Source organism: Phytophthora sojae (assembly GCF_000149755.1).
Source record: "Phytophthora sojae unplaced genomic scaffold PHYSOscaffold_4, whole genome shotgun sequence".
Taxonomy (NCBI): Eukaryota; Oomycota; class Peronosporomycetes; order Peronosporales; family Peronosporaceae; genus Phytophthora; species Phytophthora sojae.
Window position 1 is genome coordinate 4,084,670 of NW_009258118.1, and position 24,534 is coordinate 4,109,203.

Below are 24,534 nucleotides of genomic sequence, written 5' to 3' on the forward strand. Positions count from 1 at the left end.
CACCAGCTCCGGCGCGACCCCCTACAGCTGCCTCGCCCCCCCACCGACGCCCCGCGAGTTACCAACATGACCGAAGGCGCGGGAGTTGGTGACGGTGGAGCGCTGGCGCTTGGCGGCGGTGTCGGCGGCGAGTCGGGAGCCTCTTCACTGGGAACTGCCGGCGAGGGAGTCTCGGTCGCCCCAGCAGCAGACTCAGGACTACTTGGAGGAGCCGGTGGAGGGTCGACCGAGGTCCTGGAGGCGGCAGGAATGAGCGTAGGGTCACCTGCAGGCGCGGCCGGGGCTGGGGGCACAGCACCAGCGGCGATAGGGGTGGGGGCACCCGCCGAACGAGCCTGGCGCGCCGGACGACGGCCCGAAGTGTCGGTGGCGACATAAACAGCTCCCTGAGATGATCAAGAAAGAGATGGAGTCAACAACGAGGATCCGAATGACAGTGAGGGCAGCGGGAGCGACGAACGTACCGGTCCGGAGCACTGGAGAGCCCGAAGAGCAGCGGCAGCCGCGTCGGCGAATGCACGCGACGGAGGAGCCATGGAGTCAAAGAACTGAGGACGCCTAGACGCTCACCAGCGTGGGAGGCTCGCGTCGAGGCGGGGGCAGTTGTGGTATTGGAAAGTGGCAGTTTCCAACGCTGTTGACCCGCCAGCCCGACAATCAAGTTCAATCAAGGGGCGATCAAGGCGAGGTCAAGCGAGAGACGGAGATGGCTGCTTTTGATTGGATGATGACATTATCCTCGGTAGAGTGACAGGCAGTGGCCGAAGCCTCGTCGGGTCCTAATAGGAGGCTTCATGGTACCCACTTTTAGGTACAGATGCATTTAGTTACGTACTTCGGCCGCACTTATTAGGGTAGCCGCAGTCGTCATTTGATGTGTCCGGAATCGCCTTATTGCGATCGTTCACACTAGATATTTGTATAGGGACATAGGACTCATCATAGGATGGCCAGAACGAGGCCCCCAGGGCCTCAGAAAACTCAGTAATAAAAAGACAGTCTTCCCCAAAGCCAACAAGGGTCAAGTCCGACTTCGGTAAGTGTAGCTAGCTTATTGTTGTGCCTGGACACGCTCGGCTGCGTGTGGATGCCTGTCGGGGAGCTTATCGTGCATTGACCGAGAGTTTCCTTGGCAGCGCCAAGAGTTCCTGCCGGAGAGGCAGGAACGGTATTAGAGTATCGTTCAGTATATATTTGTGGGATTAGAGTGTCCCTGAGTGTATTAGTCTACCTACCGAGGTTTTACCTTGGTCCCCCTGTATAAGGCCTAACACGCCGGTACCCTTCCTTTCTGAGGGACTGCAGTGGGGTTGCGCGAAAGCGCTACATAGTATCCTACCCTTAGCTCGTGGCTAGCGGTACAGGTTTTTGGGTTGACCGAAGACAACCTAAGGTGCACAGAGGCGCTTGCAACCGACCCGGTGTAAGGGATCGTTCCTGGTCTTCAGGTTTTGATCCAATAAGCGCTTACCTTTGCGGGTTAGCGTGTTGTTGGTGCCTTTAATACCTTTTGGTAGAGGAGGATTTTAATGGAATTACCACACCACACACTCAACTGACACGCGCACCTTACTCATGCTTTTGTTGACGCGCTTCTGATCGGTAGTTAGATTCGCAATAGCCCCCCCCCAAAAGGACTCGATAGAACGCCATCCTTCCCATATGCCTGATCACCGGACACTCGGAAAGACTTGAATCGAAGATCATTTCTGATGACGTCGGCAATTCCAGAATCTTTGTACATTTTGATGTCGTGGTTACGCCCAGGAAAATGACCATATAGATGAGTGATAAGTCCGTCCGGTGTCGAGAAAGTTTGGTATTTGAGCGCATGCTTGCGCTTGTGTCCGTTGTAGACGGACTTCTGGCTCAGGTATTTGCCGTCACGACGGACATTGCGAGCTGTTGGACGGCAAATTCCTCTTACGGTTCCATCTACAAACGCCCAGACAATTTGCAGTAGCCCACCAGCATCAAAAACAGCGTCGGCGTACGCTTGTAAGTTCTCCGCAGCGTAATCGTGATTGAAATAGAGGAGGTCCGAAAATTTGCTGTCGAGCAACTCCAGCACGTGCAAGAACAAATTCGACAAACCACACGAATTCCGACCAAAAAATGACTCAAGGTCGCTCCAGCGCATTGGGACTGCCAACTTATACAGCACAATGCATAGACCTTCGACACCAGTAGCTGCCGTACGCTCTCGAGTTCGAATGGCGCCGAGGTCGAATAGCTTGACAAGGGTAGCTAGCTGCGTTTTATCAAATCGAAACTTGTCGATACACTCGTCATTTGATAGTCCGTTAAAGCTGAACGGAGCTCTTGGTAGTTGTTCTGACTGTCTGTCAGCACACAGGAATGTTGAGATAGCAGCAGCCACGATGCATTCATCACCCTTACTGGCTTCGTGCCAAATGCGTAATAGATGCGCTCTTTTTTGGTGCCGACGAAGACCCCGAGTGAGTCAACGTAGTATCAGCACCTGTGCGCCGTCCTCGTTGCATTCGTCGCTGTCTGACCAGCTTATTGCAGCGGTATCCTGTTGAGCTGGGGGGCTTCTTTCTGCTCGTGTGCTGATGTCGCTGATGTCGCTTGCACTGGTACGGCTCGCGGTCGCTGGCACAGGCGTTGATGTCATGGCAAAGAGGAGGTACTGGAGCTCAAACTTACAGAGTACTACATGAGCGTGTTGTGAATCTGTTCAATTTAAGGACGGTATAGATGCGATTTACCAGCCACAGCAAACAGCTGGTTTTCAACACTGCACCGTTAAAAGCTTGTTCGACTCGTGGGTTCCGGCAAATCAACTTGTGGAACCAGTGCGTTTCACTGCGAAATTGGTGGAACCGGCCAGCTGTTGAACACGCATTTTAAGAATTGACGGTTTTGCTAAAGACCTCTAATGAAGAGAAGGGTCAGGGGGCAGCAAGTGATGCAGTCAGGCCGCGTCACACTGTTGCCCGGCACCGCCACCGCCTTGCCGAAAGATGGACACCCCTCGCACTTGGCCCCGTCCACGGCGACCAGATGCAGCGGAGCCAGGAGCAATACGACACTCTCGCTGGAGTCCTCCTCTTCGGCGGCCACGGGCACCCCGGTCACCATCAGCACCACGCGAGACGTCGTGTCTCTCGCCCAAGTCCTCCTCCTCGGCGGCCAAGGGCTAGCGCGTCCAGCGCGCGGATGATGACGCCGTCGCCCTCCTCCTCGGCAGCCACAGGCAACGCGTTCGTAGGTGCGCTACCTCTGCGACCCAAGCTTGAGGTCTTATGTTCATACGACTGTTGTACCTTGGTGGCATACGCCTTCAGCACAAGTTTTCGCTTCGGTTTCCCGCATACGTGTACTGGCACACAAATTAAGGGTCTGTATTTACCGACAACATTCATACGTGTACTGTCATTTCTCATGGGTACACCAGACCGGAGAGAAATGTTGCACATGAGGTGGTCCACACCATACTTCACATTCACGCCTCTTCGACGCATTTACCATTAGCAACGTGTTGGCCGCGCTTCGCTGGCACCGCGGCAGCATGGAGTCGTTCCTGGAGCCGACGTCGGCCTACGTGCCGCCCGAGGCAGTGGCGCTGTTCAACTCGGTGGGCTACACCTTCGTGGGGCTGGCGCTGGGCCTCATCGTCTTCCTCTGCGTGCGCAAGTTCCTCTTCTTCCTCACGTGGCGCAGCTTCCGCGACGGGCCGTACGTCGTGGGGCAGCACCAGTGGCGCCCGGGCAACTTGGCAGGGTGCGAGGCCTACATATACATGGTATGTCAATGAATAATAGGTTGTAAACTAACCGCTGTTGCTTCTGCACCGCAGACCGCAGTGGTGCAACGTGTGCGAAGCCATCGTCTACGGCATCCGCAGCTACGTGGTCAAGTGCGACATCTGCGGCATGTACGCGCACGCGCAGTGCGCGGCCACTACGATGCGCTACAAGGGCGTGGCTGGGCCTCCTGCTGCAGGTGGTTCTGCGTCTGCCTCAGCGCTGCCATTGGCCCCGTCGTGTGTGTGCAGAGCTGCTGGAGTGCTGCCGCCTACTGCCGTTGCGTTGGACGAGAAAGATGGAACCAATGCATTGAGCTCCCCCCAGCAACAGTGTCACATGTGGATCAAGGGCAACATCGACCCGATGGACTCGTGCTCTCTCTGCGGCCTCTTCTGCGGCAGCATCTTGGCGCTGTCCGGACTCAAGTGCGCCTGGTGCCACGTGCGAGTGCACGAAGAGTGCTTCCAGCAGGCGCTGGCACGCGCGCACCGGCCGCCGCTACTTCGTCGCTGTGACCTGGGGCGACACGCCAACCTCATCCTGCCCCCGTCTTGTGTCATTCTGCACGAACCGGTCTCGATTGCGACCAAGTCGCAGCGGGCGCTCAACTCGGTGCGTAGTGCCGCGCACATCGCAGTGACCAAGATGTCCAACATCCGACTTCGACGCGGCGCTGCCAGCGGTACAGGGGAGCAAGCCACACCACCGCCAAGTAGTTCGCGGGGTGAGGCCACTACTGGGTGGGAAAGCGCACTCGCGGCTGCATCCAACGCAGTCTCGGGATCGGACGGCCTCCCGTACGACCTGCTCGAGACTCCGAAGGAAACGACCCCACTCTTGGTATTTATCAACAGCCGCAGCGGTGGCAAAATGGGGCTTCACGTGCTACGTCAAGTGCGAAAGTGGCTAAACCCGTTGCAGGTGTATGATCTATCGCATCAGAGCCCTATTGAGCCACTGCGTAGGTTCATCGGACTTCCGAGACTGCGCATTTTGGTCTGCGGTGGTGATGGAACAGTCGGTTGGGTGCTGGGCGCTCTGGACGAGATTGGCGCTATGCGGCAGCCACCAATCGCTGTTCTGCCGCTCGGTACTGGCAACGACTTGGCTCGTGTGCTCGGTTGGGGTGCGGGCTTTTCGGCTCCGACGGACGTGAGTGAAATTCTTAGCGAGGTGGAGGCAGCCCACGTGAGCCTGTTGGACCGATGGCAGGTGAATATCGGCGACTCCCAGAAGCGTGCCGTTCTCAACAACTACCTGGGTGTTGGTGTGGATGCTCAAGTGGCGCTGGAGTTCCATGAACAGCGTGAACGCTCGCCGGGTTTGTTCATGAGCCAGTTTGTCAATAAGCTGTGGTACAGTCAATTCGGCGCCAAGAACTTCATTGTCCGGACGTGTGCTGGTTTGCCCGAAAAAATTGACCTCGTGTGCGACGGCAAGCGCATCGCACTACCTGAAGGCACGGAGGGCGTCATTCTGCTCAATATCAACAGCTACGGCGGCGGATCCAAGCTCTGGCATGACGACGCGGAATCTGATAACGAAGACTCCGACGCCAGCGAGACCGACGACGACGATGACCGAAGCCGGGCGAGCAGCATCGACAGTATCGACACCAGTAGCACGCACTTCGGCCCCTCTTCTCCCCACGACGGACTGCTGGATGTTGTGGCTGTGTATGGCACATTGCACCTCGGACAGATGCAAGTGGGTCTGTCCAAGGCTGTGCGTTTGTGTCAGGCCAAGACGGTGAGTTTGACCCTGAAAGAAACACTACCGGTGCAGATCGACGGCGAGCCATGGCTGCAAAAGCCCAGCGAGATGGACATTTCCTTCTTGCAACAGGCGTTCATGCTTAGCCGCACCGTCGAAGAGCGCGACGTGGTGACCAAGAAGGTCGGCGAGGTACTGGACTGGGCAGAACACACCCACGTCATCTCCTCGAGACAGCGCGACATCCTGTTGGTCGAAATCGCTCGTCGAGTCGCTGACAGTGCCGCATCTCGCCGACACACAGGATCTCGAGCCTTAGTGGCAACTCATGACAGACATTCGTTCGTCATGGATAAGTAAGTAGCATGGCAACAAGGAACTAAAGAGGCCGTCAAGTAAATATATAGAAGTTATCTATACGTCACTCTCGTTGCTGCTGGACGCGGCTTGGTGAAGCAGCATCTTCTCGATGAAGTGATCGATGTCGCCGTCCAGAACCTGCGCCGTGTTGCCTTCTGAGTAGTTGGTGCGGTGGTCTTTCACTAACTGGTACGGATACAACACGTAAGACCGGATCTGGTTCCCCCAGGCATTTTCACCAAGACCCTGCGCAAATTGCTGTTTCTTGCGAGCTTCTTCATCGAGCTTGCGCTGGTAGAGCTTGGCCCGCAGCACGGCTAGCGCTTCGGCCTTGTTGCGGTGCTGCGATCGCTCCGATTGGCTCTGCACCACGATGCCCGTGGGCAAGTGCGTGATCCGAATGGCACTGTCCGTCGTATTCACGTGCTGTCCGCCCGCGCCCGAGGATCGGAACGTGTCGATACGAAGGTCTTTTGTCGAGATCTCGATTTCCTCACTCGACCGGCCTTCTGCAGCCATCGGGTACACTCGAACTTGAGCAAAAGACGTGTGCCTCCGACCTGCACTATCAAACGGCGAGATACGCACGAGTCGATGCACACCAGCCTCGCTTTTCGCCCACCCGTATGCATATGCGCCATCTAGCCGTAACACCACCGATCGGAATCCAGCTTCTTCCCCCACAGACTCGTCAACGTTTTGCACCTGAAAGCCACGCGCCTCTCCCCAGCGCGCGTACATCCTCGCCAGCATCGCCGTCCAGTCGCAGCTATCAGTTCCCCCAGCGCCTGCCTGGATCTCCAAGAAACACGATCGAGCATCACTCTCATGCGACAGCAGCAACTCCAGTCTGAGCTGCTGCGCATCAGCGTGGACTGCAGCCATAGCGTTCACACACTCGCGAAGCATCGGTTCGTCCTCCTCCTCCATCGCCATCAGGTGCAGCTCCTTTGTATCCAAGAACCGACGGTGCAGCTCCTCTGCCCTTGTTTCTCTTGACTCCAGTGCTCCCAGTCGTTGCACCACCGATGCAGCGCGAGTCGCGTCGTCCCAAAGGTCCGGAGCTGCAGCCTCTTCGCGCAGCTCAGCGAGTTCTTGCTTGTTCTCAGCGGTGGCGACCACGTCATGGATCACTTCAATCTCCCGCTTCGCTTGATTCGCTAGCGAAGTGAAGGATTCGCCGCTTGTAGGCGCTTCTGGGGACGAAAACCACCGGGCCGGAACAGCGGAGGTCGAGAGCTTCAATGGGCCGTATAAAGAGAAATACCCGCGTGATGGAACCCAAACTTCGTGTGCAGCATTGCAGGACACTTGAAAAGGCACGCAATTAGCTTTCGCATTGGCGGAAGCCTTAAGGGCCGCGCTAGCGATGGCGGTGCGAGCGCGGCGGGGCAGGAATCGTCGGAGCATTTGACACCGTCAAAATATGAATTTGCGTCAACCAATTTGTATCCGAAATTTCATGCTAGAGTTTAGGTTGCGACCTACATTTTCAGGTTGAATGTTGCCTTTTTCACATGGCAGGTTACCGCTTCGGGGACGCGAATTGTGAGAAGTGATACGCTTCCTGGTGCGCTACAAGCACTTCGTCATCGATGAGGCGAGGCAAAAAGTCCGTCTCGACGTTGTACTCGTGGAACCGACCTCCGGGTTCGCACAGCTCGAGCACCAGCGGAGATGTCTTGAGGCCAAAGACGTTCCCCCAGAGCAGCAGGCAGCGCAGACGCGATCCAGCTTCGGGTTTTTGGGGCTTCAAACAAGCTGTCGCGATTGCAGCCATGCCTTCGTCGGTGAGGGATGTAGAGCAGAGTGACAACACCTCCAGAGGCGTGGCCATGTTGGCCCGGAGCACCTGTGCAAAGGCCTTGGCGCCGACGTCACCAATTCGGTTGGCACTGAGATCAAACTCGGCGAGCGTCGGGTGACGCAGCATGAGTGCTGCGAGTGCAGAAGCACCTGAACTTCCAATCTTATTGGCGCGGAGTACAAGCCGCCGCAGCGACCGGTTGTCCAGCAAGCGTTCGGCGAGCACCTGCGCGCCGTGATCGGAGATCTGATGCTTGGCCAAGCTCAGATTCGTCAGCACTCGATTCACTTGCAACGCCTTGCCGATGTACTGGATTGCCTCCTCCTCCTTGGTGCGTATGATGGGGTTGTCCAGGTTTAGCGCCTCCAATCTGCGGTTGACACGCAGCGACTGCGCTATGGCTATGAGATTGGAGACGTCGAGCTCCGTGTTGCCCACGTCGACTTCCTGTAGTGGGCACGAGGTCGACGCAAGTAGCGCTGCGATGGCGTGGCCTCCCATTGGCCCAAGCGGATTCCCATTGAGGTTGAGCCTTCGTAGTGGGGAAGCCGACCCCGCTGCGTCGAGTGCTGTACAGAGCAGTCGGCAGCTCTCGCTTCCTAGTCGATTGCCCTTCAGGTTCAGCTCGGCGATCTGGCACGGGTACGACGGACTAGGCTGCAGTAGACGACCAAGACTTGATGCGGTTTCCAGAAGATACTCGCGCTCGTCGCGTGCTCCTTCCTCGTCCTCCTCTCCTCCATTCTCAGTTTCGTGCTGGCCGGATGATGCGTCCTCGTGCTCGCCAAGGTTGTTGTAGCGCAGATCGAGACCAATAAGACCAGGCACATTGCTCTTGTGCAGGGCGTTCGCCAGCGCCACTAGCTGAATATTGCGCAGCCGATGGTGGAAGCCTTCGCGCGTGTTGCCCGCCAGCACAAGCATGGCCCCCGGTCTCTCCTCGCGCTTGAGGTTCTCTGCAGTGCGCCGAGCTGCCAGCGCCTGCGACGTGGCCTGGAAGTTGCTGCTGAGCCCGTCGTCCTCGGGTGACGGGAAGAACTCCATCACGCGCATCATCACATCCCGCCGCGCCGTGATCCCCAGCTGCAGACTCTCCATCTCGTAGTTGTGCACGAAGTCCTGGAGCGACATGGCTTCCTTCCTATCTCAAGCTCTTCTCTCAATTCTGCAGCAAGGCTATTGCGCGTGAACCGACGCGTCTCTTCATCGGATACTTGAGCTCATAGCGGTTCATTCTCGAGCTTGATATTAACATGGTGGCCAAGCCGAAGGCCTCCACGGCAGGGCAAGCTGACACCAAAGCAGCAGCAGCGGCAGCCGCTGCTGCAGCCACAGCCAGCGCAGCGAAACCGGACGAGGAGCAGCCAGCAGAGGAGGAGGACGAGGCGGTCCGGACCGGCACCTTCTCGTTCAGCGACGGCAGCAAGTACAGTACGTCAGCGTAGCATTAGTCAATGAGCATTACCTTCTCCTGGAGTTGATCTCTCATGCTCGCGTGCGCTACAGAGGGCGAGTATTGCCTGGTCGGTGGAAAAGTGGTTCGTCAGGCCCACGGCTCCTTCTGGACGGGGGCTGAGAAATATGAGGGCGAGTGGCTGCACGACCAGATGCACGGCCGCGGCGTGTACACCTTTGCTACGGGCGCGATCTACGACGGAGAATTCCAGGCCAACGCCTTCCACGGCGTCGGGAGCTACCGCTGGGCCGACGGCGCGCACTACGAGGGCGGCTGGCACTTCAACAAGTATGGACGCCAACTTCAACTTATTGGACCAATCATGGGGCTGGGATTTATTTGTGGAACTTGTTTGTGGTATTGTTTTGCTGTTAGAATGCATGGAGAAGGTCTGTATGTGGACAAGGAAGGAGTGCGGTGGCAAGGCCGCTTCTTAAACGGCAAGTACCACAACGGTCGCATTTTCCACACGTTACGGTGAAGAAGAAGGAGAAGGAAGAGGAAGGCACGATACGTAGCGGTTGTGGCAATAATATATATTCTTATAGATGGCATTCACTTCATTACGGGAGGAAAGTCTGGCACAGCGCCGAGCCGCTGCGGTCCACCGGCGGCAAGAGGCCATTCTGGAGCATGTCCAGCTCCTCCTCGGCGACGCTCTGGTCTCCGTAGAGCTGGCGCTCGTTGGCAATCAGTTGCGCCATGAAGCCTCGGTTGGGGAAAATAAGGGGCCGGCACTTGAGCACGTGGCTGTAGGCGGCCGAGAGGGTGCACTTGGTCTTGAGCATGACGTACCAGATGCAGATGGTGGACGAGCGCGAGACCCCCTGCACGCAGTGGATGAGCACGCGGCCGTTCTCCTCGGCCGCCTTCTGGATGAAATCGATAGTGGGTCCGAACTCCTGCGCGATATCCACGTCCACATTGTCCTTGATGGCCACATCCAGGTACTCGACGTGGTCGAACTTGTTGCGCTGGTCGGTGATGGCGCCCATGTTGACCACGTGCGTGATCTGCAGCGCGTCGATCACCTCGGCCGAGTTGGCCTGCCAGAAGTTGCCCAGGTACAGGAACCCGTCCACGATTTCGTTCGGGAAGTGCATGGACGAAGTGGGACTGGCCACTGCGTTCACCGATGCCTCCTGCTGCTCCTGCTTCCTTGTGTTGCTGTCGCTGTCGTTCTCCTCCTGTGAATCCCGCAGAGTCCAGGGTGACGACACGAGCATGAAGCTGTACTTCTTGGCGAACGCAGGGAAGCCCTGCGCCAAGAACCGGACCGAAAAGACGCGGCCCTCCTCCATGAGCATCTTGGCGAAGCGGTAGCCCCAGTCCATCCGGTAGAGGAAGGACGCGCCCGTGTGGTTGCCGCCGATGACTACCACTTCAATGAGGTCCCTCCGCTCGAGCTTCTCGCGCAGCTTGTCGTTCTCCGTGAGCTCCACTACGTCCTCCACCGTCTTGGCCATTTGTCCGGCGCAGCTGAGCGCCGTCAGGTGCGGGCCCGTGTGGATGTGCGGGCAGTGCAGCGCGTCCGGGAGGTGGCCGGCCATGAACTCGGCGCCTTTGCGGCAGTCGATCAGCACGACGCCCGACGTCTGCAGGCGGTTGTAGAGCGACGTGACCGAGATGAGCGGCACGCGGCTGTGCGAGCGCCTCCTCCGCAGCTTCCTCGAGGCGAACGAGAGGCACGAGGAGCTGAGCGACGGCGCGTGCGACCCGGAGGGCGCCTCCTCCAGCACTGGGTCGGCGTCGGCGATGGCCTCGGCCGAGCGGCTCGAGCCCGTGACGCACGTGGAGACGCCGCTGGCGGTGCCATCGAACGGCTTTTGCTTCATGCCCTGCTGCTGCTGATGCTCTTGGTGTAGATGCTGCTGCTCGGGCTGGACCATGGCTACTTCAGTATGATAACTCTATTACGTGGCGCCAGGCAAAAGCGAGGTGCCGCCGACGCCGACAATTGCCAATTGACGCCTGCCGACAGGCATCGTGCCCTCTGGGCTATCCCCAATCAGATCTGACAGGTCCATCCAGAAGCTAACAGTAGGGGGCCCCGGAATCGTACGATATTCATTCTGCGAGGCTTATATTTTATAGTCAGCGAGCTAGTCGGGCCAGCCCCGGCCCTGTTCCCATAACTTGTGGGCAATCGCAATGGCTACCATACGCGCGGCATTAGCTAGCGGCGGCGCCAAACTCAGATGAACGGCACGCCCAGCCGATAGGTGGCTCGGATGCTCGGCGCGAAGTCTTCTTTCGTCCGCATGGCGCCCTAATGGAGCGCCACGCTTTCTTGGCAGCAGCTTGCAGCTGGGTCGCCGCCACCCACGGAGAATCGCCTTGCGCTTCGACTTCCACACGCATATCTGCGGCTGCTACAATGCAATGGGGTCGGTGAAGCGGGTGCACCCGGTTGGCCGCGTTTCGGTGCGCTCGTCGCGCGCTGGACGCCGCCGCTTTCGTTGACGAGCAAATCCGAGGCAAAATTGTGGCTTACACCGGCGCCACCGCACGCGGGGAGCGCTCTCGTGGCTGTCCACAGGGGAAAACTGACTTCAAGTTGGTGCATTGATATGAGGTACCTTTGGTCTACACTACTTAGCCTACCTACATCGTGCTAGTCTACGTTGAAGACCTGCTTGGTGGCCTCGTACGAGGAGATCATGATGGCGCACGCGGGCGCCACCTTCACGATCCTCGGCGCCAGGCCGGCAGCCATCCCACGAGCGCCCTCGGACGCCCACATCTGCCGAAGCAGTTGCCGGATCGAGGGCGCCGGAGCCATGTCTTTGGAGAACACGACCAGCTGCGACCGAGTCTTGATCACGTCGAACGGGTGAGTGATGACAGTCGCGAGAACGCCAGCCAGCACACCCGAGATGAAGGCGACCGAGACGCGCCTCCGCTGCGGGTCCGCAATGGGGACTCGATCCGTCAAGTACTCTTTGGACGTCTCGATCCCGAACCAGTAGAAGGCCGAGAACGGGATGTCCCTGGCGAGCGTGGCGCCTAGGCCGGCGAACAGCTGCCGAGCTCCACCTTGCCATACCTGCCACACGTACGTCGCAAATGGGTGTGCGTTGGCAACTGCTTGCATCTGCACTCGGATGAGCTCGAAGGGCGAGAAGATCGTGGCGGCGGCCGCGCGCGCCGTGCTGCCCGACGCCATTGCCAGCAGTCCGTGATTCTGCTCAGGGAACGTCGTCTTCAAGCGCTTGAGGAGCAGTTCATACGACGTAAAGTACACCGCAGTCGACGGGATGGCCGTCAGCAGCGTCGGCGGGAGCCCAGCATACAGCGCCAGCGGTCCCTCAAGCCGCACGATGCGGGCCATCGTGAACAGCGTGCTGTCCGGCTTGGGCGGCGAGAAGATCTGTTGCGGCGAGCACTTGCACTGCGTCAGCAGCCGCTGCTTGGGCAGCATCGTGTCCATGAGCCCATTGGAGAAGCTGTAGTACGGACACTGCGCGCACACGACGTCCAGTTAGTCATGTGCTGATTGCCAAGAGCTGGTCGGCCTGCACTTGGCTGGCCAGCACTGGTAAACAGAGGCGGTTGACCAACCTTCTGCACGGCAGGCGGGGCATGCACGACTGCTGGAGCCTGCACCTGCAAGCGCGTCTTGACCACCTCCAACGCTGCGCAAGATCCAAGCATCCACGATACATTTACGCTTGCGGTTAGCCTTCCATAACGCTACGCTGCCTTGTTAAACCTCCAAGCAGCTGTCGGTCTTACGCGTGATCTACAATGCCACACGCGCATCGGTGGTCCCGACGTTAGAGAGACTAGTTGATCATGCTTATCCTGCGCGGCTGGCCAGCTGCACGCACCACGAAGGAGGTGATGAAGGCGCCCACGGACGCCGCGGCGGACTTTTTGGCGATCTCGTCCATCGCCGCTCCTTTGACAAGCGTTGTGACCGTCTATTTTTGTCCAATCCAGACGCGCCACCTCTTCGGATTGGCCAAAACTTCTAAAAACCGAAACTGTAGCCATGTCACGTTTTTGCGGGGGAGCTGGGGGCCTTTTTTCCGTGACCAGATTGCAGAGAGATTCCCAACGGATCTCCCCGCATATGGTAATTTGTATGGTGGCGCCCAGTGCGGAGCCAAGTGACCAAGTGGTCGCTCGGCGGAAAAGCTTTCACTCAGTCGCCGCCCACAGTCAGAGAGGAAGAAACCACTCGCGATGATGGAACCCACGGCCTCCACGACTGCGGCGCCCGCTGCGCCCGCCCCCGCCCCCGCCGCCGCCGACCCATCCGCAGCTGCTGGAGGAGAAGGTGTCGCTGCCGCCGCCGGCTCGGCCACGGCCCCCGCCCAGGAGATGCTGCGCCAGTTCTCGACGCAGTTCAAGTCGCAGATCTCGCAGGTGCAGATGCCCGCCGCCCTCAAGGAGCGCACGGACGAGCTGGAGCGCCGCATCTCCAACACGGACATCGCGCGCATCAATGGCTACATGCGCCTGGTGAACCTCGTGTTCGCCGGCGGCCTGTGGGTCACGTGCTTCTTCCGCATGTTCGAGGTGCCCAGCTACTCGCACTTCCTCGTCATCATCTACATCATGTACGTCTGCTGTTGAGCTGGCGGGAGTCTGATACAGGTGAAGCAGCGTCTGATATGTTCGTCTATTGCAGGTTCCTGAGCGCTGGTCTCGCGTTCATTGAGAACCACGAGCGTTTCCCGTCCGTCGCGGACCGAGTCAAGGTGAACTTTGGCTTCATGTTCTCGGCCACGGGCAAGGCGTCCTACATCCTCTGGTGCGGCCATACAGTACTTGGCTTCGTTCGTGTGTATGGTGGTACAGTACGAGGTTGTGCTGACGTGGACTGTCGCTTCGTGGCGAATTGTTGTCATCTTGTAGCATCGCGTTCCTGGCCGTCTCACAAGGCTGGATTGGCTGGATTCTGGGCGTGTGCTTCTTCTTCCTGGCCCTTTTCAACTTCTTCCTCATCAAACGGGTACGTTGGACTCTGCTTGGATTTTTACGTTTGGATCTTCCAACGTCTAACGGCATCCTGTATGTTTCTCTGTCGATGCAGCACCCTGCTTACAAGGCCGCTATGCTGAAGCCGACTGGCGCCGCTACCATGACGGCTCAGCAGCAGGAAGAGGCGGACCTTGAGGCCATGCCCGAGCTCCGTTACAACCAGAAGCAGCCTCAGATCCCCGCCCCCGTGGTTACCACCCAGGCCGCGAAGCCTCAGCCGTCGCACGTGTCGGTCTAAGCGTCGACGATCGGCCTTAGGACTCGGAAGTGAGAGCTAAGCTGCATGGCTATATATCAGCTTTTTCTGCATCAGCTCGTTAGGCCTCGGAACTCACACAGCTACGTACATGCAAGATGAAAATGGACCAAAACTCGTACGATAACGTGACAGCTTTTTGCTTCAGTTTGAAGAGTTCTCGTTGAGCTGCTTAGTACGAAGAGAGAGCAGCGCATGCTGGCAGTCGAACTTTTCGCCGATCCACAATGCTGCCTGCTTCCATCGCTGCGCTTTCGTTGACTTCCACGTTAGCTTCGGTGTGTACTTTACTCCTTGGCCTCGCCGCCGTGCTGCGCCACGACGCCGTTGCCGTGGTACTTGAGCGTCTTGACCCAGTTGCTGCGGCGGCCGGTCGGGTGCTTGAACTGCACGGCCGACTTCTTGCCCTTCTGCTTGATGAGAGTCTCGACGTTCTCCGGCAGGAAGTTGTGCGAGTACGAGATCTTGCCGTAGTAGTCGCCCACGGGGGCCGGCTCGGCGAGCTCGAGCTCCCAGCCCTGCTTCTTGGCGAAGCGCTCAGCGGCCTCCTGGGTGTCGAACTTGGTCACCAGGCCAATGTACGGGTCGGCCGTGCTGGTCCAGCCCATAAGCGGGTTGGCCCACGTGCGCGGGGTGTTAAAACGGATCTCCCAGTGCTTGGTGTTGTGGATGCCGCTCTGCATCTGGTTGCGCGCCGGCTTGAAGAGCTGGGCCTTGCGGCCCACCGACCACTCGCCCGTGCCGGACACGACGGCCGCCTCCTCCGGGTAGGGCATGGGCGACTTCTCGATCGTCGGGAAGCACTCCTCCGTCGCGTGGTGCGGCAGGACTGCAGCAGCAATTACAAGAACGCACAACGTCAGCGTCGTATTATGTCCCCCACTATGGCAGCATTATGGAGGGCAGCAGAAGGCAACGCACTGGTGCGCTCGGCCTCAGTCAGCCGCTGCGCGCGGAGCTGCGTCATGAGCTTCTCCTCCGCGGCGGCGGCCGCGGCCTTGGCGGCCTCGTCGTCCTTGGCCACCTCCGAGAAGGCGCGGGAGGACGTGGCGACGGTGGCGCGCTTGGAGGCGACGGCCGCGGCGGCGCGCGTGGACGCTTGGAGCACACGCACGGACATGATGGCGCTGGTGATGTAACCTGTGGTCTGGCGGTGCGCGATTTTCAGCCGCAAAAATGGACCAGGAGGAAGTCTAAATATCGAGATTTTGGTAGAGATTTACACATTTAGGGTGTACTACATACTACACCCCCAGAATGGAATTTCAGATGGCTACACAACCAAACCCGAAGAGTGAGCGTGGGGATGATGCAGCGCCAACAATGAAGACCAACTGAGACGCACGTACAAATATGAAAGGTACCGCATTAAGTTATGAGGTAAATGTCGAGCAAACTGATCGCCCCCACTAGTACCAGTTTGCCGTGGTTCCATCCAGGCACGCTGCGGGCCGCAAGGCAGCGTGCTCGACGACAGCTCTCAGCTTTCCGCCACTCTCGTTACGCCCCGGGAGCGAAAATCTAACACGCACACTCCAGTCTCGCCAGCTCCGTCAAGAACTGCTGTACCTCCGAGGTGTCGCGGAGCGAGTACGACGCCTTCGTCACCGGCAACTCCTTCAGGTTGCCTGGCAGGTCCACCTTCTCCGCCTCGGGGTCACGAACGATGATAGAGATACCCTGGCCAAGTCCTCGGCCGTTCAGCGCGTTGAAGGCATCCTCGTCGCTAACGTCGTCGCCCAGGTAGAACGGCACGACGTCCTCCGCATCCAGTCCCAGCTCCGACAGGATGTACATGACGGCGCGGCCCTTGTCCCAGTCGACCTGCATACGGTAAACACGCTGTCAGCTCTAGATGTAAAGATAACATTGTTCGGAGAAAAATTGACGTACGCGAGGTCGCAGCTCAAACACCATTTTGCCCATTTTCTTCGTAAGGCTCGGGTGGTACGTCACGTAGTCGTCCACAATCTGCTCAACCGCATTCTGCAGCGCCGGATCAACCTGCAATACACAACACAAGACCAATGCGTCAGTAACGAGCGGTAGCTACAACTCCACCGCAACTCTGCAGCACTCACGTGACGGTAGTGAACCGAGATGGCGAGTCCGTTGTCCTCGAGCTCAGCGCCAGCGATGTGCGCAGTCTGCTCTGTCAAGTCGCGCAGCGCCTGCTCCAGCTCAGGGCGGTAGTGGTCGGCCACCTGGCAGTTGATGGGGCGCGTCTTGGTGCCCTTAATGTCGAATCCGTGGCTGCCGGCGTACACGAGGTTGTCCAGCTGCACGAAGTTGTAGACCTTCTCCGTGGAGCGGCCCGTCACAATGGCCGTGACGAACTTGGACGACAGCTCGCTGAGCGCAGCGCGCATGGCGTCCGTCATGAAGGCGTGGTCCGGCACGTCCACGATGGGCGACAGCGTGCCGTCATAGTCCAGGAAGACCACGGGGCGCTTGCCTGCATTGACAGCGGCGTCAAAAACGTCAGAAACCCATAGACACGCCGCGTTTCGCGCTGCTTGGGGCGCGGGCGCCAACAATGGGAGGGCAGGTCGGTTTCGCAATAGCGTATGCTCTGCTGTAGCTATTTATGGCCGCTGTGCTGCTTACCTGCGACTTTCTGCTTGATGGAGTCCATGTCCCGGAACGCGTTGGTTGGGTGCAGCATGGCGGCGCGGTCTCAGGAGGCCTGTGCAGGGCTGGACTGCGGCGGTTTCGCGGCGCCACGTGGGACGCGGAAGGAGGACGGCGCCGGCGCGGAGGCCTGGAGGCTGTGCTGAGCTCGCGCTCGCTGGGCCGTCGGCGGCGCGTGGAGACTTGGTCGAGGCTGGGCTTGTGACGGCCGCCGGCCACGACTTGCCCTCGAGAGGCGGTGTGCGCTGGCCAATCAGCGCGCGTTTACTCACAGTACGCTCGCAGACGAATATACTGAAGTTTGTATGCCATCAGTACGCGAGGCCAGGTCTGCAGCAACCTGGTTTTCACTGGCACGGTTGTTGGGCGAGTCGCTTGCGAATACTTTTTTCTTATTTCAACTGTCTTCGGGCCGCTCACGGGGCAGCAGTCCCACAGGCGGCGGAGTTCCGATGTTGGCAGCTCGGAGCGTTTTTGTATTTTCGGAACCCAGCGTGCTTGACAATCATGATGCTAAAATGGCGGTGCCTGTGAAACCATAAGTGCGACGCTGCGTTGTCGTGCTAACACGTTGTGCGCGAAAGCTGTCGTTGCATATGAGCCCGTCGCCAAGCTAAAGCCGGTGGGTGGAAGTAAGCGGCCTCAGTCTTTGAGGTTACGCAGGCCGTTATTCGTGCTCATGTCCGAAACCGAGCTTGTCGCGGCGTGACGAGCAGCGAGTCGGCACCGGTACCATGCTGGTCGCCGGAGTGAGCGCGTTTGCTGTTCTTTCGGACCGTCGTGGTGGGTACTTCGCTGGCAAGCCCAGATTCCTGCCGCTTTGACCGCGATCGACAAGCACCCAGATTCAATCCCCCATGTGGTTCTCGCCTGCGTTCCAAGTCCCGCTCGGCGAGCGGTTTAAAGCCTACTACATGTACAGTAGCTAGACGACTTACGTGGGGGGATGCAGTGCATCCCCCCACGTAAGTCATCATGCAGCGCGGGTAGCATGTGGTTCTCGCTGATTTCCACGCAGTTCTGCCACAGCGTGTGGGGCTCGGTGCTGTGCGAGTGGAGCGGTGGTGCCGCACCACGTCACGCTTCCTGCAGCCGTTCAAGATTCAACATCGCCGCCGTCAAATCTCACATCACATCCTGTACGCCGTACGTACCGGTAGAGTGGATTTCGAATTGCGGCGAATCTGCCTGCCGGAATGGACAAGCGGTCACACGCGCGAATACCGCTCGCACATTGAAGCGCATGTCCGACCCAATTTGCTTGCTTGTTAATACATGTGCACTACTGTATCGCCAGCTCGAAGAGCGCCTTCGTTCGCCGCAGCGCGGACGTGCGTGTATACGCCAAAGCGAGCAGCAGCTGGATTCCACATGTAGACAGCGACGCAGCGCTGGGTTTTCCTGTCCAAAACTAGATGCACTCGCAGCGCCGATGACAAGGTGCAAGGTATACAGTATCCTATCTCGCCAAGTCCGACCAGGATTTTCGCGGCGGAGGCAGCGGCGAAGACCAACGAATTCGATTAAGCGCTTCAACACGCATAGGCGGCGGTGGACACGGCGCGGAGATTCGCTCTGGTCAACAACACCTCACTCACTCCGCCTCAGCAGGTTGCAGGTGCAGCCTGCACGGATGGATTTTATCGGCTGACGATCGCACGATGTCCGTTACCTTTGCTCGAATCATTCCAGCCAATCAGCGCGCGGCAAAACGCACATAGCCCGCGCGCTCTTGACTGCTGATCCCACTTCTGCTTGTGTCGCATCAAGCAACCACTTCAAGGCGGAACCACGGAGCATACTGGGCGCTAGTGTATTCGGCGTCCGCCCCCATTCGAGCAAGCACGCCGCAGATCTACAGTCTCAAGAGCGCAGCCGGAGGTAGCGGCCCCCACGTCCCACAACCAAACCAGCTCGAGCCCAGAAGCATCCGCCACCCCCCGCAGCACCACAACAAGTACAAGATGCACACCGCGCAGGCCCTGGCCTCCATCCGCCGCTCGCGCACGTACGACGCCGAGGGCGGGCGGCCGCGCAAGTACCCGAGCGAGCACGCGTCGCTGCTGCACGGCCACGGCCACAGCGGCAGCAACGGCTACGTGAGCAGCGCCAGCTACCAGCTCGGGGCCTCCTCGGGGCTCAGCAGCGCCGACAACGACGTGAACGAGGCGCCGGCGCCGCCGCCCACGGTCAAGGAGGACGCGCAGGCCATCTACCACATGCTCAAGGACCAGCCGCTCAACCTCATGCTGCTCGCGGCGCCGCTGGCCGTCTGGGCGTCGCTCGGCGGCTGGAGCGACCTCTGGGTCTTCGTCTTCAACTTCATCGTCATGATCCCGCTGGCCAACCTGCTGGGCGAGGCCACCGAGTCGCTGGCCTTCCACACGGGCGAAACCATCGGCGGGCTCGTGAACGCCACGTTCGGCAACGCCGTGGAGGTGATTGTCGCCATCTTCGCGCTCAAGGCGGGCCAGATCAACGTGGTGCAGAGCTCGCTTATCGGCTCCGTGCTGTCCAACCTGCTGCTCGTGCTGGGCTGCGCCTTCATCGCCGGCGGCGTGCGCAACAAGGAGAGCTCGTTCAACGCCGTGGGCGCCAGCGCCAACTCGTCGCTGCTCATGCTCGCGAGCTTCGCCATGCTGCTGCCCAGCTACATCTTCTACTTCTCGGACCACGAGTCGGAGGAGAACCGCATGGCCAACACGCTCACGCTCTCGCGCATCGCCGCCGCCTTCCTGCTCTTCATGTACATCCAGCTGCTCTTCTTCCAGCTCAAGACGCACGCTGACTTCTTCGAGGACGAGCAGGAGAACCCGGAGGAGGCCGTGGCGCTGTCCAAGCGTGCCAGCGCCGCCGTGCTGCTCGGCGCGACCCTGCTGGTGTCCATGTTCTCCGAGTTCCTCGTTGGTTCCATCGACGGCTTCGCCACAGAGATGCACCTGAGCAAGTCGTTCATCGGCATCATCCTGTTGCCCGTCGTGGGCAACGCCGTGGAGCACGTGACGGCCGTCAAGGTCGCGCTGAACAACAAGATGGAGCTGGCCATGGGCGTCGCAGTGGGCTCGGCCACGCAGGTCTCGCTCTTCGTGGTGCCCGTGGTCGTGCTCTCTGGCTGGTTCATGGATCAGGCCATGTCGCTGGCGTTCCCCCAGTTCGAGATCCTCATCTACCTCATGTCGATCATCATCGTGTACGCCATCATCGCGGACGGCAAGTCCAACTGGCTGGAGGGCTCCATGCTGCTCACCGCCTACGCGCTCGTGGCCATCACGCTCGTATGGGTACACGTCCCCACCGCTGAGTAAGGAGCGATCGAAGCTCCTCGTTTAACTTGTCCCCAGTACAATGATAGCTCGCTAGTAAGCGCCAGGAACGAACTGGTGCGACCACCTCTAAATCACATTTTGCTGAACTTCATCCGAGTTCTGATGTTCTAAACGTTTACTGGGAACTGCTGCGGTCATTTGATGCTGTACTTGTACGAACATTCAAGTCCTATGCAATGCGTTTCGCCAGATAATGGTAATGGTGGTCTACACATTGACGAATGCAGTGGTTGAAGTTGTCTATGACTCGGTTGATATTAGATAGATAATAGTCGGGGGATTCCTACGTCTCTCAATGGTCTAGCCAGCTAGCTTCGCGTGCCATCCTATCTTATCTTGCGTACAGAGCGTGCGTCCGCACATTGGACGGTGTACTCAGCGCTGTGCGGCTCGTCGACGTGGTGCTCAAGCCGCTGACGATGCTGGGGCGGATCAGGTACACCGGTCCGTCCTCGAGCGGCTCACTGTCGAACGCTCGATGCCGCGCGGCCGAGATGCACATGCAGCAGACGCGCAGGCGCTCGATGACTCCGATAAGGCCCTCGATGTCTTGCGACTTGGAGCACGCGGCGCACGTGTCGTGGCCGCAGATGTAGCACACGTGCTTCTTGCGCAGCAGCGAGTCCTTGACTAGCTTGCCGCAACCGGAGCAGCTCCCGTCGCCGACCTGCTCGGAGGGGTCGACGCAGTCCTCGGAGCCCAGTCGCCTCCGCAGAGCGATCTCGCCGATCTTGGGGATCAGCTTGGCCAGCTTCAACAGGGCGTAGGTGGACGTCTCGCGCGCGGTGGCGGCCTTGAGCTTGGCCTTGACGATGCCCTTGGCCTTCATCTCGTCGGGGCACATGGCATGTGTCCCGAAGTAAAACACCGACGTCTGGTGCGACGCCGGCTGCTCGCGCAGCAGGTATCCGGCCAGCACACTGCCTCCGACAACGAGTCGACCCGTGCGATCGCGCGTGAGCGTCTGGAAGGTGCGCACGGCGGTGCGCGTTTTGTAGTCGAGCTCGACGTAGTCCAAGAACTCGATGGTCTTGGTGCTGGAGACCAGCGGGATGGAGCCCGAGAACTGCATGCGCTTGGTGCTGAGGTGGGCGGAGAGCTTTGTCATGGGCACCTCGCGCAGCGTCACCGCGTACGAGAAGGCGTCGCCCGCCAGCACCACCATGGTGGCGTTGAAGTCGTCGCTGTTGTGGCTCGAGAGCACCTCGAGGATCTCGTTGGCACTGTAAGGCAGCGCCGTGGTCGCCGATACGTCATACACGCCGTGTTTGGATCGGCGCTCGAAGACGCGCACGCCCTGGCCGTCCTTGCGCTCCTTCCAGCCGCCGGTCGCGAACGTCGTGCGCGCGTGCTCGAGCTTGGCGCGCGCGCGCCTCGCGAGCGCCAGCAGCGCGTCGTCCTCGTCCTTCTGCTCCACGGAGCTGGCCGTGGAGAAGGTGGTGGAGCGGCCACTGGAGCTCAAGAACGACTGCGTATGCGGCGACGGCGTGGTCTGCGCCGTGAAGCGGCCCGAGGAGTTGAGGAAGTTGCTGCTGCTCTCGTCCGAGCACGTGGACGTGATCATGCTGCGCGAAGAGATGCCCGAGCTGCTGCCGAAGTCGCGCGCCATGGCTGTAGGTGGGGGCTCGAGAGTTGACGTGTGCGCGGCGGGCAGCGGATTCGAGACTGGCTGGTCCTTCTGGTTGGCAAAGCCCAGGAGCGGGGCAACATGCACCCCAGCCGTGTTACACACTTGAGGCCGGGCTCTGTCTGGTGCAGATGTGATATTCAAGCGCAGAGAACGGGGGGGGGCTGCAAGAAGGTTCAGCGGCGTCTTGTGGCGGGCTTCAACGCGGAAGCCTGCTTCAACGCGGAAGCCTGCACTCGAGGGACCAGTTAACGATGTGTGCGCGGCGCGAAGGAGATCCGTCCAGCGGTCTCGACACTGTGGCAAGCTGATTTTCAAAATGGTTTCGTCGACTCGCGCGTGGTGTCCCAAGGTGTCCTTCCTCACTCGGTTGATACATGTAATGTACAGGTGTTGTGTGTTTCCCGTTCGAGTCAAGTCGAGTGCATCCTTTGCTGAAGACTGGGAAATGAGCGCGTAGAGAGCTTTGGAGGTGGACTCGGCGTCAACCTTGCAGTGTGTGCGATCAATGGCCGGCCGGCTCCCCTACATCACCAGCCCCGAGAGAATCCCGCCGAGTTCGCGGCAAAAGTGGACACTCGCTGCGACTGGTGACCGGCGTGAACGAATAGCATCTGCTCGGTGCAGCAAGGTCCGCCCACGCGGCATCGCGTGCACTCGAGCCACAGCCTGTGGCTCACAGGCCCAGCACATGCCGAGCAGGGACGGGGGAACAGGACAACTGAAGGCTTACGTCGCAATAGATCGGCTTCACATCAACCAAATTCAAGACATCACCACACAGTCAACGACTGCCGCGAAAGCGTCTGCAGCGAAGGAAGGTGGCGCCAACTTGGCGATGCCGCCGTTCATGTTGAGGAACTCTTCATGCCTATTAAAAAATACATGTAAACTGCAGTTGGCATCCGCGCGGATTGTTTTTGGATTTTCGGGTGCTCTGCTGTTTGTGCGGTGAGGGCTGGTGCGATTTGCTCAAGGTTGCGCCATCTTCTACAACGCCTTGTTGACAGCGTTGATGTCGATATCTTCTGAAGGAAGGATGCGTATCCCGGTGCTTGAAATCCGTCCCTCGGGGCCAGTACAGGTACCTTGTCCTTGAGTGGAGCACCGGCAAGCGACATCCAAACTCAGTTGAAGCCGCCTGACTCCTTCCGGTCTGAATTGGCCTACGACGGCGGAAGCGAGTCGTCGCTTGCGGCCATCGTCTGTAGGTCGCAGTCTTGGTGGTGGAAATCTGCAGCAACTGGTTTCGCTAGGGGCCACAAGCGAGACCAGTTGCTGCAGTTCTCTAGTTACCATTTGGTAGTCGAAAGCTCATACCTGTATTATAGATGCTTCTTATCAGGGTTGCAGACTTCAGCACGTGCAGGGCGTGTTGAATATGAATGTATATTCATATGCTTTTTATGGGGCTTACATATTACGATTACGATAAATCTTGGCAGTCGACGTAGCTATCGAGCGCAAACGCCTCGCGTCGCATACGCTCTATGCAGGGCGAGCACACGGCGATGCGAATCACAAGGCCAATGCGATATTCTGCTTCGTGGGTCGATACGCATGAGCCGCACACGAGTCTGCCACAGACTCGACAGAACCGCTTTCTTCTCAAAAGGCTGGTGAGTGGATCCTCGCAACTTGCGCAGGCTTTCACGTCCAGGCTGCTCTCCCCTCTTACCACCGGTGCCGACGCGGAGGTGGAAGCCGACAGTGACGTAAAAGACCGAGTAATACTCGATCGCGACCGCTCCGAGTCAGGGCGAGGGGGATCCACGAGTTGCTGCGTGCCAAGGCGTCGGCGCAGGGCGAGGTCGCCGGCTTTGGTTATCAACGAGCCAAGCTTCTGCAGGCGCTGGACCGCGTGGTCGCGAAGCTTGTCCGCCGAGTGCAAGGCTAGGAAATGGAGTCGTGTGTGATAGACTTCTGAAGTGGATGATCTTGATCGATAGGTGTGTCTCTTCACCACTGCCCATAGCAAGTGATCGCACCTTCACGCCGTAGCTGTAGTCGTGTCCAAACAGCTCGACCATACTGGCGTTCCAGCGGTCCGTGTTATCCGGCGACAGTACGTGGGTGAGTTCGTGCGCAGTGCAAGGAAGCACTCCAGTCGACATGATCGAAAACTCTCCGGTGATGCGAGTCTCGGACAAAGCTCCTTCAGAGTTCCGCGTCAATCTTGAGTTGCTCAGTCGTTTCCGGAATCGGATCATGGCGCCAAGCGCTAGCTCGCGGACAATATTGTCCTCGTCTTGGTTGCTGGCTTCGACACCCTCCGCTTGCTTCTCAGAGGCTGTACCCTCAGGATCGACGTAGAACAGTCGACAAGACGACTCACCGTCGTGGTAGCTGCCAATGCTACGCGCCGGCAACGCCCGACACTCTTGAGGTGAGTCCGTCTGCAGCTCCACCTTCATGTGTATCTCGGATCAAAATACAGAATGAACTCACCTCGCTCAACGAGCGTCCACCGTGCGACGACCCATTCGTGCCCACGCGGTGTTACGTGGCACCAAACGTGACTGTAGGGAGCAGGAATCGTGCTGAGATGAGAGAAGGAGCTGGATTTGGAGGCCAGCGACAACGGTTTCTGACTGGG

The 24,534-nt window shown here is 59.0% G+C and overlaps 12 protein-coding genes across 12 annotated transcripts in view; 3 read left to right on the top strand and 9 right to left on the bottom strand.

Moving 5' to 3' along the window:
* PHYSODRAFT_255752 (hypothetical protein) overlaps positions 1–536 on the bottom strand; it is a gene marked incomplete at both ends in the record, with an annotated part of 3,145 nt that extends 2,609 nt beyond the window's left edge. Inside the window, 2 exons of the mRNA XM_009528603.1 lie at positions 63–386; positions 465–536. Of these exons, the coding sequence (XP_009526898.1) occupies positions 63–386; positions 465–536 (396 nt within the window). The remainder of the gene's footprint in view (positions 1–62; positions 387–464) is intronic.
* Positions 537–1,606: 1,070 nt separating this feature from the next.
* PHYSODRAFT_503102 (hypothetical protein) lies at positions 1,607–2,329 on the bottom strand (the record flags this gene model as incomplete). The annotated part of the gene is made up of 1 exon (XM_009528604.1): positions 1,607–2,329. A coding segment is annotated over one exon (723 nt), but the record flags the coding sequence as incomplete, so codon positions are not given.
* A 1,206-nt stretch (positions 2,330–3,535) lies between these two features.
* On the top strand, positions 3,536–5,846 carry PHYSODRAFT_285991 (diacylglycerol kinase; the record flags this gene model as incomplete). The annotated part of the gene is made up of 2 exons (XM_009528605.1): positions 3,536–3,747; positions 3,824–5,846. 2 exons carry the CDS (start codon positions 3,536–3,538, stop codon positions 5,844–5,846), a joined length of 2,235 nt encoding a protein of 744 aa, XP_009526900.1.
* A 54-nt stretch (positions 5,847–5,900) lies between these two features.
* PHYSODRAFT_501483 (hypothetical protein) lies at positions 5,901–7,256 on the bottom strand (the record flags this gene model as incomplete). Its single annotated transcript, XM_009528606.1, has 1 exon — positions 5,901–7,256. The coding sequence occupies one exon, from the start codon at positions 7,254–7,256 to the stop codon at positions 5,901–5,903; it is 1,356 nt and encodes a 451-aa protein (XP_009526901.1).
* A 115-nt stretch (positions 7,257–7,371) lies between these two features.
* On the bottom strand, positions 7,372–8,784 carry PHYSODRAFT_300772 (hypothetical protein; the record flags this gene model as incomplete). The annotated part of the gene is made up of 1 exon (XM_009528607.1): positions 7,372–8,784. The coding sequence occupies one exon, from the start codon at positions 8,782–8,784 to the stop codon at positions 7,372–7,374; it is 1,413 nt and encodes a 470-aa protein (XP_009526902.1).
* Positions 8,785–9,140: 356 nt separating this feature from the next.
* PHYSODRAFT_255637 (hypothetical protein) lies at positions 9,141–9,590 on the top strand (the record flags this gene model as incomplete). The annotated part of the gene is made up of 2 exons (XM_009528608.1): positions 9,141–9,397; positions 9,485–9,590. 2 exons carry the CDS (start codon positions 9,141–9,143, stop codon positions 9,588–9,590), a joined length of 363 nt encoding a protein of 120 aa, XP_009526903.1.
* An 82-nt stretch (positions 9,591–9,672) lies between these two features.
* On the bottom strand, positions 9,673–10,944 carry PHYSODRAFT_315023 (hypothetical protein; the record flags this gene model as incomplete). Its single annotated transcript, XM_009528609.1, has 1 exon — positions 9,673–10,944. The coding sequence occupies one exon, from the start codon at positions 10,942–10,944 to the stop codon at positions 9,673–9,675; it is 1,272 nt and encodes a 423-aa protein (XP_009526904.1).
* Positions 10,945–11,723: 779 nt separating this feature from the next.
* PHYSODRAFT_315024 (hypothetical protein) lies at positions 11,724–13,002 on the bottom strand (the record flags this gene model as incomplete). The annotated part of the gene is made up of 3 exons (XM_009528610.1): positions 11,724–12,569; positions 12,671–12,744; positions 12,936–13,002. The coding sequence occupies 3 exons, from the start codon at positions 13,000–13,002 to the stop codon at positions 11,724–11,726; spliced, it is 987 nt and encodes a 328-aa protein (XP_009526905.1).
* Positions 13,003–13,702: 700 nt separating this feature from the next.
* PHYSODRAFT_285992 (hypothetical protein) lies at positions 13,703–16,523 on the bottom strand. Its single transcript, XM_009528611.1, has one exon. The coding sequence runs from the start codon at positions 15,128–15,130 to the stop codon at positions 14,642–14,644; it is 489 nt and encodes a 162-aa protein (XP_009526906.1). The 5' UTR covers positions 15,131–16,523; the 3' UTR covers positions 13,703–14,641.
* A 2,426-nt stretch (positions 16,524–18,949) lies between these two features.
* On the top strand, positions 18,950–20,404 carry PHYSODRAFT_545326 (hypothetical protein; the record flags this gene model as incomplete). The annotated part of the gene is made up of 2 exons (XM_009528612.1): positions 18,950–19,084; positions 19,184–20,404. 2 exons carry the CDS (start codon positions 18,950–18,952, stop codon positions 20,288–20,290), a joined length of 1,242 nt encoding a protein of 413 aa, XP_009526907.1. The 3' UTR covers positions 20,291–20,404.
* Positions 20,405–20,642: 238 nt separating this feature from the next.
* PHYSODRAFT_503267 (hypothetical protein) lies at positions 20,643–21,875 on the bottom strand (the record flags this gene model as incomplete). Its single annotated transcript, XM_009528613.1, has 1 exon — positions 20,643–21,875. One exon carries the CDS (start codon positions 21,873–21,875, stop codon positions 20,643–20,645), a length of 1,233 nt encoding a protein of 410 aa, XP_009526908.1.
* Positions 21,876–23,364: 1,489 nt separating this feature from the next.
* On the bottom strand, positions 23,365–24,356 carry PHYSODRAFT_346260 (hypothetical protein; the record flags this gene model as incomplete). Its single annotated transcript, XM_009528614.1, has 4 exons — positions 23,927–24,356; positions 23,684–23,811; positions 23,497–23,609; positions 23,365–23,426 (listed from the first exon to the last, which is right to left on the bottom strand). Exons 1-4 carry the CDS (start codon positions 24,350–24,352, stop codon positions 23,365–23,367), a joined length of 729 nt encoding a protein of 242 aa, XP_009526909.1. The 5' UTR covers positions 24,353–24,356.
* Between the last annotated feature and the right edge of the window lie 178 nt (positions 24,357–24,534).

What these genes read in the sequence shown, in the direction of transcription:
- PHYSODRAFT_285992 (XM_009528611.1), bottom strand. Translation starts at nt 15,130, where the DNA reads ATGCCCTACCCGGAGGAGGCGGCCGTCGTGTCCGGCACGGGCGAGTGG.